The sequence below is a fragment of the Danio rerio genome, chromosome 17, assembly GCF_052040795.2.
Source record: "Danio rerio strain M-AB ecotype USA chromosome 17, GRCz13ab, whole genome shotgun sequence".
Lineage (NCBI taxonomy): Eukaryota > Metazoa > Chordata > Actinopteri > Cypriniformes > Danionidae > Danio > Danio rerio.
The window spans coordinates 24278181-24291629 of NC_141037.1; the positions used below are offsets into that span (position 1 = coordinate 24278181).

General features: G+C 34.1%; 1 protein-coding gene across 14 annotated transcripts in view; it reads left to right on the top strand.

Annotated features, from left to right (window-relative positions):
- ltbp1 (latent transforming growth factor beta binding protein 1) overlaps positions 1-13449 on the top strand; it is a 161909-nt gene that overhangs the window by 55071 nt on the left and 93389 nt on the right. For all 14 annotated transcript variants that reach the window (XR_015513373.1, XM_087290441.1, XM_087290443.1 and 11 more), the window contains one exon: positions 3558-3712. Coding sequence is in view for 10 of the 14 variants with exons in the window: in XM_087290429.1 (XP_087146555.1) it covers positions 3558-3712 (155 nt within the window). In the remaining 4 variants the exon portion in view is untranslated. The remainder of the gene's footprint in view (positions 1-3557; positions 3713-13449) is intronic.

Here is a 13449-nt window from a genome sequence, read left to right on the forward strand (position 1 = left end):
TGCGGCTTCCCGCTAATCCTGAAGGTGCTAGCAGTTACATAGTCTTTCATCTCGTTTTACGCTTGAATAACTAAATGAATGCTGAAGTCTATTTAATTGAATGAAATTACGTTACAACATTGATGCTGTAAAAGAAACCTTATGAAATTGAAAATAGTCATTAACCTTTTACCGGAAGTTTATCATTGGCTGAAAAACACTAGCTGAGCATATTATGCCCCATTGTCAAGTTGGTTTTGTGATTGCTGATCTGAATGAAGACTTAAACTTAATTTTTTAAATATATTAAATGCTTTTACCAGACAAATTTAGTTAGGTCTTATCTAGGGTTGCCATGTGTTTCTTAATGTGCTGGCATTCACCATTCCAAAATTACAGCTAGAATACTTAATAGTTGCTGAAAACTTTTTTTGTGTGTGTTTGTATGTGTGTGTGTTTTGGTTTATATACAGTATGTGTGTGTAATGTGAATGTGCTATTTAATGCCAGAGCTGTAAACTGAAAACTTGAAATTCTTTGTGTCTTTGTGGGAATGAACAATATATATAAGACTGCGAGAGACTTTAACAAATTGCATGAGATTAACAAATGTGCTTTTTAAAATTGAGAACATCAAATGAGAGATGAAAGACAGAAACAGAGGACAAAATGAAAGAAACAAACCTCTGTTTACACTTTCCCTGTAAATATTCTCATTTTGTTTGCTAGTTTCTGTGTATTAGCGCCTTCCGTTGCTTTACATTTGAGCAGACGCTGTTTATACACTTGTCCTCACATCTCACTTTGTTGTGAATAAAAACCATGTTGTTATGTCTAAAGCCTTTGCTTGCACTGAAAGGCGGTGGTCTGTACGCACTCTTGTTGGTTGTTGCCGCAGTGCATCATTGCTCATTTGCATAAAGTTGAGCTCTGCTGTATCTGTCAATCATCAAATGTTAGTCAGGCCTTAAAGATATAGTTCATAAAAAATTAACACTTTATTTCATCAATTATATCATTTACTCATATGCAAGTTCAATCTTTGATTTCCAAAAATATGGGAAAGCTAACCATTGTGCTTCTCATTTACTTCAATTACTGTACATGGATAAAAAAAAATTCAATAGAAGTCAATGGAATCAAACGTGATTTGATTACCAACATTTGTCAAATTTCTTTGATGTTCCATTGAAGAAATAACGTCATACAGGGTGAGAAAATAATGACTTTTTTGTTATTGTTATTTTTTTGTAGGGGAAACTGGACTGTCCCTAAAACAACAGATACTATTCAGACAGATCTGAGGTCTCTGCTGTTATTCTGAGATGTCGACCCTAATTTAGTCTTGTGCGTCATCGTTTTATGAGGCTTCCCAGCTGTGATTCTCAGCAACCGCATCCCTGTTTTTTTTCATCCTAATAGATGTATAAAAGACGGATTAGATTTCATATCCGTTTCCTTTCCTCACAGCTGTCTGCTGTGTTTTGTCTGTAAATTAGCGAGATGTTCAGGACTCTCATGCAGACATAGCTTATCATTTTTGATTCCCATAATTTCTTTACAGAGTTATTTAATGAAATTTGGCTGTCTAATTTTGTACACTCTTCCAAAAACTAGAAAGCTGACCTAGTTATAATTTCAAGGGACAATTTAAATTTGGCCAGATTCTGCATCAACAATGGATACTTTGCATACAACAGTGTTACTTTAGTTGGTAACACTTTATTTTGATGGTCCATTTGAGTATTAGTAGACTGTCTGCTTAATTTGTGTTGATAGAGACATTCAACAGACATTTAACTGACAATAAAAAACTTTGCAAGTACATGTCAACTTACACTAACCCTATTAGAATTAGTTGGCGTGTAGATGCAATGTAACTTAAATCCAACAAACGGACCCTCAAAATAAAGTGTGACTCTTTAGAAATATTTATGCATTATCATTATGACCGCCATGTTTCTTAAACTGGAAAACCCAATGGACAGGCACCTTTATTCGACAGATATAATACTGTATATGCAGAAGTATGTGCAACGACTTTTAAATTTTCTTATGAACTATATGCTCTTACAAAATCAGTGTTTTTAAGGTCTGTTTTTTAAACTAATTTTTCCACGCCATGTCTTCAAAATATTAAAAAAAATTTTACTCCAGTGTTTTCAATGAAGTTTCTGCACTAGCCTGCTAATCCTGATGGGAGTGTGTATGTAAACAACTGTTCACCTCAATTTTTGTTTCTTTGCTTGAACAACTAAATGAATGCTGAAGTCTTTAACTGATTATATTTTAATTACATTACAACATTGATGCTGTAAAGGGAATTGTATAAAATTAAACCAGACGTTTATCGTTTTGGGAAGAAACACTAGATGTACACATACCCTATAAGTATCTGCACAAACTATTGATAATAATATTAGCTATACAAGAAATTGACTTTTGGGAAAAAAGATTCTTATTAGTATTCATAAAATAACCTTTATGTTTTATATTTCCAGTTTGAGTGATTTCGTTGGGCTTTCTAAATAGAATTTCTAAATAGACTATTTCAAATGAGTGTGTGAATGTTTCCCAGGGATGGGTTGCAGCTGGAAGGGCATCCGCTGTGTAAAAACGAGCTGGATAAGTTGGCGGTTCATTCCGCTATGGTGACCCTGGATTAATAAAGGGATTAAGCCAACAAGAAAATGAATGAATTCATAGAATTTTGCTATTTCAGCATTTCACTGTAAACATAATTATTTGCCAAAATGTCTATGTATGTTTTCATGTAATATCTGTATCTTGACATTTTTATTTTTCAACATTAATTTTTAGTTACCAAATATTTCAATAGTTTAGGCAAAAACGACAGAGAAGGCATTTATCAAATGCATGGGAAGAAACTGTATTAAACTAATTCTACATATATACTTTTATTTTTGTGTAAATCTACTACTATGGAAATTGTAATTAAATTTTAGTATTTTAGTCCTATACATTTTTGCACTATTTTCATGCTTCGAGTCTAATGTCGCATAGCAGTCATCATTGTGCGCTTTATGTGAGCAGGATTATTCTTCCTAAATGAAGTCATTTGGCCATTAAAGCTCTCTTCTGATTTTAGGATAACCTACTAGTTAAATAAAGCCTAATCCGTTTGCCTCAAACAGAAATAAAAGAGCATGTTATGTGGTCTGTTGAGTTATGATTGATTTTTGCCCATGTGCTTGCAGTGTGTGTTTATAGAAAATGGAATTTTACTGCACGTCTGTGATAAACATAATGAAAAATCACTCTGTCTGATTCATGGGACTGCTGATGTGTTTTGTATGTTACAAATGATTGGTTTAATTTACATGTAACCAGCAGCACATCTGTGTGCTCAAAGTACTGTTGTTTTCTGGATGCCCTTAAGCGGGTAATTAATCAAAGTGAAAAGTGCATAAATGAGAATATGAACACATGAATAAAATATAACATTATTTCAATATGTAATATCAACGTTGAGTGATGGACATTGAAACAAAGAGGCAAAAAAAGAGTCGGTAAAGCATTATATTGATATTTTGGTCTTTAATGTTTGTATCTTGCAGAATACAAAACCCAGTTTCGATGACGATGCACCAGAGTAAGTCCCAAAAGTTTTTGGTCCAGCAGAAAAACTACCACACACACACGCAGATGCAAGGAGTGGGACCCACCTTGAACCGTGCCATCCCGCTGTCAGTGGGCCACAACCCAATTCATGGTAAGCACAATAGAACGAGAACTTTTAGTTGATAATTGGGTATTTGAAGTGTCTTAGATGAAAAACAATGGCCTCTAGATTACACTTATTTTACAAAAATAAAATATGATCATGGCTTGATTTTTTTAATGATTTAATTAGGACAGTAAGGTCTGACTTTGCTTAGACAAAGGTCTTGTCACTTAACAGAAGTAATGTACAGCATAGAATATAAAATCATTGTGCAGTGGAAAAAGAATATTATTGTGTAAGACTCCCATGAGCTTAGAGGACTGCATCCACACATCTCTGCTATGACTCAAATAACTTTTTAATAAACCACCTGAATTTTCAAAGAAAGCGTTCTTGCAGGACTCCCAGAGTTCATCAAGATTCTTTGGATTCATTTTTAATGCCTCCTTCTTCATCTTACTCCAGACCCTTACCCTTACCAGACCCTCCTTCATTTTACCCCAGGGTTGGGGGTAGGCTTTAAAAATACAATTTATTGGGTAATCTAATAGATAACATAAATAATACTTAGTACAACTACTGTTTTTACATTAGTGTGATGGTTGGGCTTAGGGTTGAGAAGGGGTTAGATGTTAATAAAATACGATTAATGGGAAATTTAATAAATAATATTAACAATTTTTGTTAACTTCCAGCCGCAACCATATCCGATCTAGCAACAACCCTGTTGATGTTGCCATCCACTCTGCAGATCTCTCTCACGCCCCAAATAGTAATAGTAATAATAGTATGTTTTGAGAGTATCAAATCACCATATTTTAGTATATTTAAACAGTTACGTGAGATTAAAGATTTTACAAAAAAATTTAACTATTTTCTAAAATGTCACAATCCACAAAATATTGCATTTTTTTTTTTACTTTAATTTTGAATGAATAAATCCAGCCTTGGAGCATTACAGACTTCTTTCAAAAACATTAAAAAGTCTTACAAACCCCAAATGTTAGTGTATTTCTTGGCTTCCTCTGTCTATAATTTTGACATTTGAATGCAGTCCCAGAGCATCTCTTCCAATTGGAGAAATTGGAGGATGAGTGACATCAGCATCTATTAATGTTATTTCGTGTATCAGTTTTTATTTTTCAGCAAATTTCGCTGACTCTACTTAAAGACTCTACTTGTGTTTTTGACGGGATGACGGATCACACACAGGAACACACACTGTGGAACTTTCTGTGAGGAGACTGACAGCCTGTCTGACTCTCTTACAAACGTTTACCTCTGTGTCTGCTACGCTGTGATATGACAGTACGATGATTTTTTTATACAGCTAAATCAGAGATGATGTTAGAACAGAGCTCCCACAGTCATCAATATTAAAGATGAATATTAAAATTTACGAGATTTACAGACCTGGGTGAGTAATGGAAATATATGAACTATTGAAAAGAAAGCAGGGCTGCGCGGTGGCGCAGTGGTAGCATGTTCGCCCCACAGCAAGAAGGTCGCTGGTTCAGTTGGCATTTTTGTGTGGAGTTTGCATGTTCTCCTTGTGTTTGCGTGGGTTTCCCCCACAGTCCAAAGACATGTGGTATAGGTGAATTGGCGGTTTATTCTGGTGTGACGACCCCAGATTAATAAAGGGACTTAGTCGAAAAGAAAATGAATGAATGAATAAATGAAAAAAAAGCATAGACATTTCTGAAGTAAGTAGGTTTATGTATGTATTTCTTTAAGATAACTCTGAAACCTGACTGCTCTAGGCAAGTGTAGTGTTGCTATAATTTTGTTGTACCACAGGTAATTTCTGACCACAGTTTAGAAAATGTATGGCTGTTGTGTTTAAAATCCATTTGTCTCAAATATCTTAGGATGAATGGGTATGATTTGCTGAGGAAAATTATTTTGCAATTTAAATTTCTAACTTTTTTTTTTCATATTTTGGCCTTATTGTAACGTGTATTGCTTTGTTCATTTTTACCTGTGTTTTGGTGTTCTCCACTGACACTATGGAAATAAACAAACAAATATTCATCTGTTTCATGCCTTGTTACAAAACTATAACGCTCATTCACATTTGTTTCTATTTGTGAAATACTCTAAATAAATAAATAAATAAATGCATATACACTGAAAAAAGGGGTTTTGCTAAATTTTTGCAAACAATTTGTATGGGTTAAATTTCATTCATTCATTTATTTATTCATTTTCTTTTTAGCTTAGTCCCTTTAATTAATCAGAGGTCACCACAGCGGAATGAACCACCAACTTATCTAGAGTGTTTTAAGCAACGGATGCCCTTCCAGCCACAACGCAACACTGGAAAATACCCATGCACACTCATTCACACACATACACTACGGCCAATTTAGTTTATTCAATTCACCTATAGAAGTGCCAACTGACCCAGCCGGGGCTTGAACCAGCAACCTTCTTGCTGTGAGGCGATCATGCTACCCTTTGAGCCACCATGATGCCCGTGGGTTGAATTTAAACAAATTTAATCTAGTTATGTCCAAATCAATTTGTTTGTTTAGTCTAAATTTAGTCTAAAAACTGTGGGGGAAACCGAAGCACCCGGAGGAAACCCACACAAATACAGGGAGAACATGCAAACTCAGAAATGCCAACTGGCTCATCCTGGGTTCGAACCAGCAACCTTCTTGCTGTGAGCTGATAGGGGCAACAACTGAGCCACCATGCCAGCCTAAGCATCAAGTAATGTAATTGAAATATATATATATATATATATATATATATATATATATATATATATATATATATATATATATATATATATATATATATATGTATATATATATATGTATATATATATATATATATATATATATATATATATATGTATATATGTATATATATATATATATATATATATATATATATATATATATATGTATATATATTTATATATATATATATATATATATATATATATATATATACATATATATATATGTATATATGTATATATATATATATATATATATATATATATATGTATATATATATATATATATATATATATATATATATATATATATATATATATGTATATATATATGTATATATATATATATATATATATATATATATATATATATATGTATATATGTATATATATATATATATATATATATATATATATATATATATATATATATATATATGTATATATATATATATATATATATATATATATATATATATATATATATATATATATATATATATATATATATATATATGTGTGTATAATCTCTGTCATAATCATAATCTCTGTTGTTGGCAATATACTGTAACACTGATAAACTACCTTGAAAAATGAAAATAATTTTGCCATGAATATATCAGCACTTAAACAGTCTTTTTTTAATGTACAACACAAATACTGCTTTGCAAAATCTCAAAAATTTGCTACAATTAAAAATCTTTATCCATCAAAAAGTCATGGAGACAAGGTGTGTGGCTCAAACTTTACAATAAGATTTCATTAGTTATTCATTCATTCATTCAATCATTCATTCATTCATTCATTCATTCATTCATTAATTAATTAATTAATTCAATCATTAATTAATTAATTAATTAATTAATTAATTAATTAATTAATTAATTAATTAATTAATTAATTAATTAATTAATTAATTAATTAATTAATTAATTAATTAATTAATTAATTAATTAATTAATTAATTAATTAATTAATTCAATCATTCATTCAATCATTCATTTTCTTTCAGCTTAATCTCTGTTTAAGATGTCACCACAGCATAATGAACCGCCAACTATTCCAACAAAATTTTTACGCAATAGATGCCCCTTCTAGCCACAACCTCGTATTGGGAAACACACACACACACACACACACACACACACACACACACCAACCACACACACACACCACACACACACACACACACACACACACACACTATGAACAATTAATTTATTCAATTCACCTATAGCCCATGTCTTTTAACTCTGAGGGAAACATAAGCACAGAGGAAACCCATGTGAACATGGGGAGAATGTGCAATCTCCTTACAGAAATGCCAATTGACCCAGCTGGGAAACAAACCAGCGACCTTTTTGCTGTGAGGCGTTAGAGTCACTGTGCTGCCGATTTCATTAGTTTATGTTAGTTAATGTGGTTAAGCTAAGAATAAACAAAACTAGTACAACATTTATTACTCATTCAACACTTACTAATGCATTATCAAAATCCCAAATTGTGCTTGTTAACAGTAGAAATAACAATGAACAACTTTCATGACCTAACCTTAACAAAGATGAATGAAGACTGTAATAAATATGTTGGTCATTCTTCATTCATGTTATTAAATACATTAACTAATGCAACCTTATTGTAAAGCATTACCGGCGTGGGAATCCCAGTACAAATTAGCAGTGAGATTCACAACCACAAGCATATGTGCATTTTAAACCTCACTTCCTTTCTGTCTCTTACACTTGTTATAGATTCGTTTATTATAATTTTGCATTGCTACAGGTCAACCCTTTAGCTATGTTTTTTTCCAAGCGGATCCTCCGGTTGAAATCATATAAAGACTTAAGTGTTGCCTTGTGCGCCTCACTGTCTAAAGTGAGTTATTAGCCTCATTTTCTCCGGGTAATTGTAGATAAAAGCTGGCTGTAAGGGAAGGCAAGAACCAGAGAAAAGAGACAGAGTAAGAGAGGAGGGGGGATTGAATGACAGGGCGTTACGATAAACAGTCATCGAGGGAAGTGCTCTTCGCAGGCAGGTGAGAGGATTAGATACAGTAGTCCTGCATGTGAATGAGGGGGCCGGTGGGCCGGCAGAACTAATGTGTAGCATGACATCTATTATCCCTCTTCCTGCCCTGCAGACGAGCAGTGTTACACAACTAATACAGCCAGAGCTCTTGCTGTAATACTAATGCTAGGAGGAGGCCGTGGGGTATTGGGTAACTGTTTTTGCACGGTGTCGTGGTCTGACATGCCGTTTCTTGCTGCTTTGAAATTCAGCCAAACCGCACTCTGACTGGGTGTCTGATGGTACAGAAGTGACCGGGTTCACTCACAGCGAGACAGACCTTTACATATTGCATTACATTAGTTGTAGGTCACCAGAGACAGGCATCTGACTGACTCGATGTTGACCTCATGTTGCGTTTGTTGTTGATTGGATGTGTCTGCATGATGGACAGAAGGAGAGGGAGGAGTGGATTATATCTGCAAATGGAAATCTTGATATTTTGGTTGCTGTTACAAAGCACTTAGATTAAGAGGATGTGTGTCGATTTACTTTTGCAATAAGTAGAGGATATAATAGGTAATTTCTTTATTATTAAAGGGCAACTATGAAGTAAATCAACTTTTGTAAGGTGTTTGGACAGAACTGTGTATAGGTATAGTGTGTCCACTGTTACATTGAAGAGATAGAAACCCAATAAGTCTAAATAGGTTAAAATAGGACCCAAATCCCAGTGTTTTGAGGCCCACCGCAATGTGACGTAGGAGTGCGGTTTTCCCTTCCCACCGAATTGATTGATAGGTGACATGTTTCAATAACAACATGTACTGTATACACATGTCCACAGAACATTTATTTAGCAAATAAACTGGGATTAAAATATCTGTTACAACTCTCTCTGATTTTGATAAGTTTGAAATGTTTTTAAAATGGAGCATTTTTGTAATAAAAACAGTCAAATCAGTATGAAATTCTTAACCGCTATAATCACCAAAGGCTGATCTTAGATTTTGTAAAAGGGGTATAATAGGTGCCCTTTAAGACTACTTAAGAGAGACTAAATTAATTGTACTTTACCATACACTACGCGTTCTAAAAAAAGAATTGGCTCATTTGTTTGCAAACTTTTTACCATTATTTTTTATGTAGACCATAAAAAATGCTGGGTTGTCGTATTACAATGCTCGGTCAAATATGGATAAACTTGACGTTAACATTTTTTTTAATAGACATTCTAACCCAACGATTGGATTTGTCCAAATTTAAAACCAATGTTAGTTTACAGCAGCCCAGTATACAAACAGTGTACAAACATTTTTTTTTCACTACATAGAAATGTAATACAATGCATTTGTGCACCTCTTCTAATATAAATTAATTAAGAAATAAAAAAACATTATTAATTCAATAAATAAATAAATAAATATAAATATAAATTTAGAAACGCAAACTTGGTTGGTGTAAATTTGATCAATTCTTTTATAACAAAAGTATCTGCTATGGTCAATTATTACTTCTAAATCTATCCTTGGGTGAAAAAAAGTCTCAAGGGTGTTGATTAAATTTAAAGCTGTGACAAGAAAGATGAGGAGCAAAATAATGACAATAGAAACACATCTTTATTGAATTTCTATTAAATAACAAACTTTTTTTAGTGAATTATAAAACAAGCAGTGTAGTGTGATACCTGTGATACCTGACTAAAAAGTTCACATTTAAATCGGTTAGATCGTGTTATAGATTCTGCAAGTTATATGTTAATGTATTATATAAATAGATTTAATAGATAAATAGACAAGGTGGTGCAGTGGATAGCACTGTAGCCTCACAGCAAGAAGGTTGCTGGTTTGAGCCCCGGCTGGCCCAGCTGCCTTTTCTGCATGGAGTTTGCATGTTCTCCCCGTGTTCGCATGGGCTTCATCCGGGTGCTCCTGATTCCCCTACAGTCCAAAGACATGTGCTAAAGGTAAACTGAATAAACTGAATTGGCCATAGTGTATGTGTGTGAAGGAGTGTGTATGGGCTTTTTCCATTACTGGGTTGCCACTGGAAGAGCATCCACTGCATCAAACATATGCTGAAATAGTTGGTAGTTCATTCCACTGTGGAGACCCCTGATAAATGAGGGACTAAGCCGAAGGAAAATTAATGAATGAAATGGATTTTAATTAACAAGATTTTCATCTTAAGATATTCATTTCTGTATTAATTACTAATGATGACCAATACATATAGAATCATTTCAAAATACTACAGAGTTACAATATTACATTTGGTCTGTTGAATCCTGCTATACCTTATGCAGTACAGTATATTCATGTGCAGGTATATGATAAATTTATGTATTATTATTATTATATAAATGACTATATATAAATAATATATAATATATTATTATGTATAATTATATATAATTAAAAATGTATATATATTTATTATTATTATTATATACATGACTGCGTAACATATTCATGTTAAGCCACATCTGCACATGTTCATATAGAACACAGAAATTTTAGAATCAAATCTGGCACTGGATTTTATAATTAGTTTTATATAAAAACAAAACATGTCAGTGGTATTTCTGATGGTAATTTAGATTTGCCAAGTAAGTGTGTGTTTTTGTGTGTGTTTAATGGTAGAAGTAGCAGACTGGCTAGTTTCTCAATATCTGGGCGTCTGGCACTCAGTGAGGTCTGTCCCACACGAGAGACGGCCTGTCAGCAGTCCTCTGTATATATGTGTGTGTGTGTGTGTGTGCTGTGTGATCTGGTAAAGCCATTCGCCTCCTGTCATCTACTTCTCACTGTTTCTGTTAGCTCTCAGTGTGTCTTCGTCGATTTACCTTCCACTCAGGCTTCATAACAGCTGTAGGTGCGTGTGTTGGTGTCATCAGTAGCTGACTGATGTCTGTTTTGTTTGAGACATTCTTTGATCTTTAAAAAAAAGGTTACATGTTACCTTCTGTTGGATTTGCGTTTACGTAACACAAACCCAATGACAGCTGCTGTTCCTGTTTTTTTTCTTAGAGCGTACAGTATATAGAGCGCACTTGGATTTGAAGTGACTTTCAAAATGACACCAGTCCAGACTAAATTGTTTCCTTAAAACTTAATTGTTCTTAATTTTTTTTTGTTTAATCCAATGTTGAAAATAATTGGATTGTCTCACACTGTAATATACACTCAACGGCCACTTTGTTAGGTACACTGCCCCAACTGCTCGTTAATGCAACTTTCTAATCAGCCAATCACATTGCAGCAACTCAATGCATTTAGGCATGTAGACATGGTCAAGATGATCTGCTGCAGTTCAAAGCGAGCATCAGAGTGGGGCAGAAAGGTGATTTAGGTGAATTTGAAATGCAGAAGACCATCACTGAACGCACAACATGTCGAACCTTGAGGTGGATGGGCTACAGCAGCAGAAAACCACACCAGGTGCCACTTCTGTCAGCTAAGAAAAGGAAACTGAGGCTACAATTTGCACAGGCTCACCAAAACTAGACAACAGAAGATTGGAAAAACATTGCCTGGTCTAATGAGTCTCAATTTCTACTGCGACATTCGGATGGTCGGGTTGGAATTTAGCATCAACAGCATAAACAACATGAACAACAAACTGCCTTGTATCAATAGTTCAGGCTGCTGGTGGTGGTGTAATGGTGTGGGGGATATTTTCTTGGCACAATTTGGGTCCATTTATGACAATTGAGCATTGTGTAAATGCCACAGCCTACCTACGAATTGTTGCTGACCATGTCCATCCCTTTATGACCACAGTGTGGCCATCTTCTGATGGTTACATCCAGCAGGACAACAAGCCATGTCATTAAGCACGAATCATCTCAGATTGGTTTTTTAAACATGACAATGAGTTCACTGTACTCAAAAGGCCTCCACAGTCACCAGATTTCAATCCAATAGAGCACCTTTGAGATGTGCTGACAAATCTGCAGCTATGTGTGATGCTATCATGTCAATAAGGACCAAAATCTCTAAGGAATAATTAAAGTATCTTGTTGAATCTATGCCAAGAAGGATTAAGGCAGTTCTGAAGGCAAAAGAAGGTCTAACTAGGTACTAGTAAGGTGTACCTAATAAAGTGGCAGGTGAGTGTAGATCAGAACATGACCTCCTTTCTCAGTGTATTAGTCCTTTGGAAGTGCACGCAAGATGATTTTGCAACACAAAAAAACAGTAGCTTCACAGCATGTCTAAGTGAGGATGTTTGATGGTCAAAGGGTTTATTATGAGCAGCCAATGAGAGTCATTAAAAAGCATAATGTTACAAATCTGTGTCAGTTTGTGCAATAAATAAGGCAGAAATTATTGATTACCCTTTTCAGGCAGTTCACTATCAGTTTAGGTATATTTTGAAGTATCGCATGAGAAACAAGTGTTGGAATAAAAATCCATTTTAAAAATCCAATAATTAATCTATTGATCAGTGAAAAAGTTATTTTACTCGCTTTAGGAAGACTTAGGGCTAATGTGAATAATTGGAGATAAACACTGGCTGTTTCTCAATATGCATTCTTCAGCGGTCTTGTGTCCTCGTGTTCTCGTGCAACGTCATCATCAGCTGCCTAAGTTCAGTTCCAATACTCAAGACCTCAAGTACGGAGGACGCATGAAACTTCCCGGATGTGTTCTTGATATCTAGGACGCACTGATGCAGACTTGAGCACCGAACTCGCTCTGGAAGTCCCAGAAGTCATTGCGACTGGATGTGGGAAGCGCAGCATTTTATTTAGATTTATTATTAAAGTTCAGAGATATCATTTATTTACCTCAGGAGTTTCCCTAAATGAAACGGTGAAAGTAAACATTAACATGAACATCTTAATAAAGGAATAAACACATTAAGGGTGTTTGTTTGCTGAAATTTGTATTAAAATGTGTTTTATTTATATTGTGCAGAGTATATTTATCATGTTTTTATGCAAAGTATATATTTTGAAGAGGGGAAAAACAATAAATCGCTGTATGAATGCTGTAATGTTTAAATAATTTCCATTTAAAACACG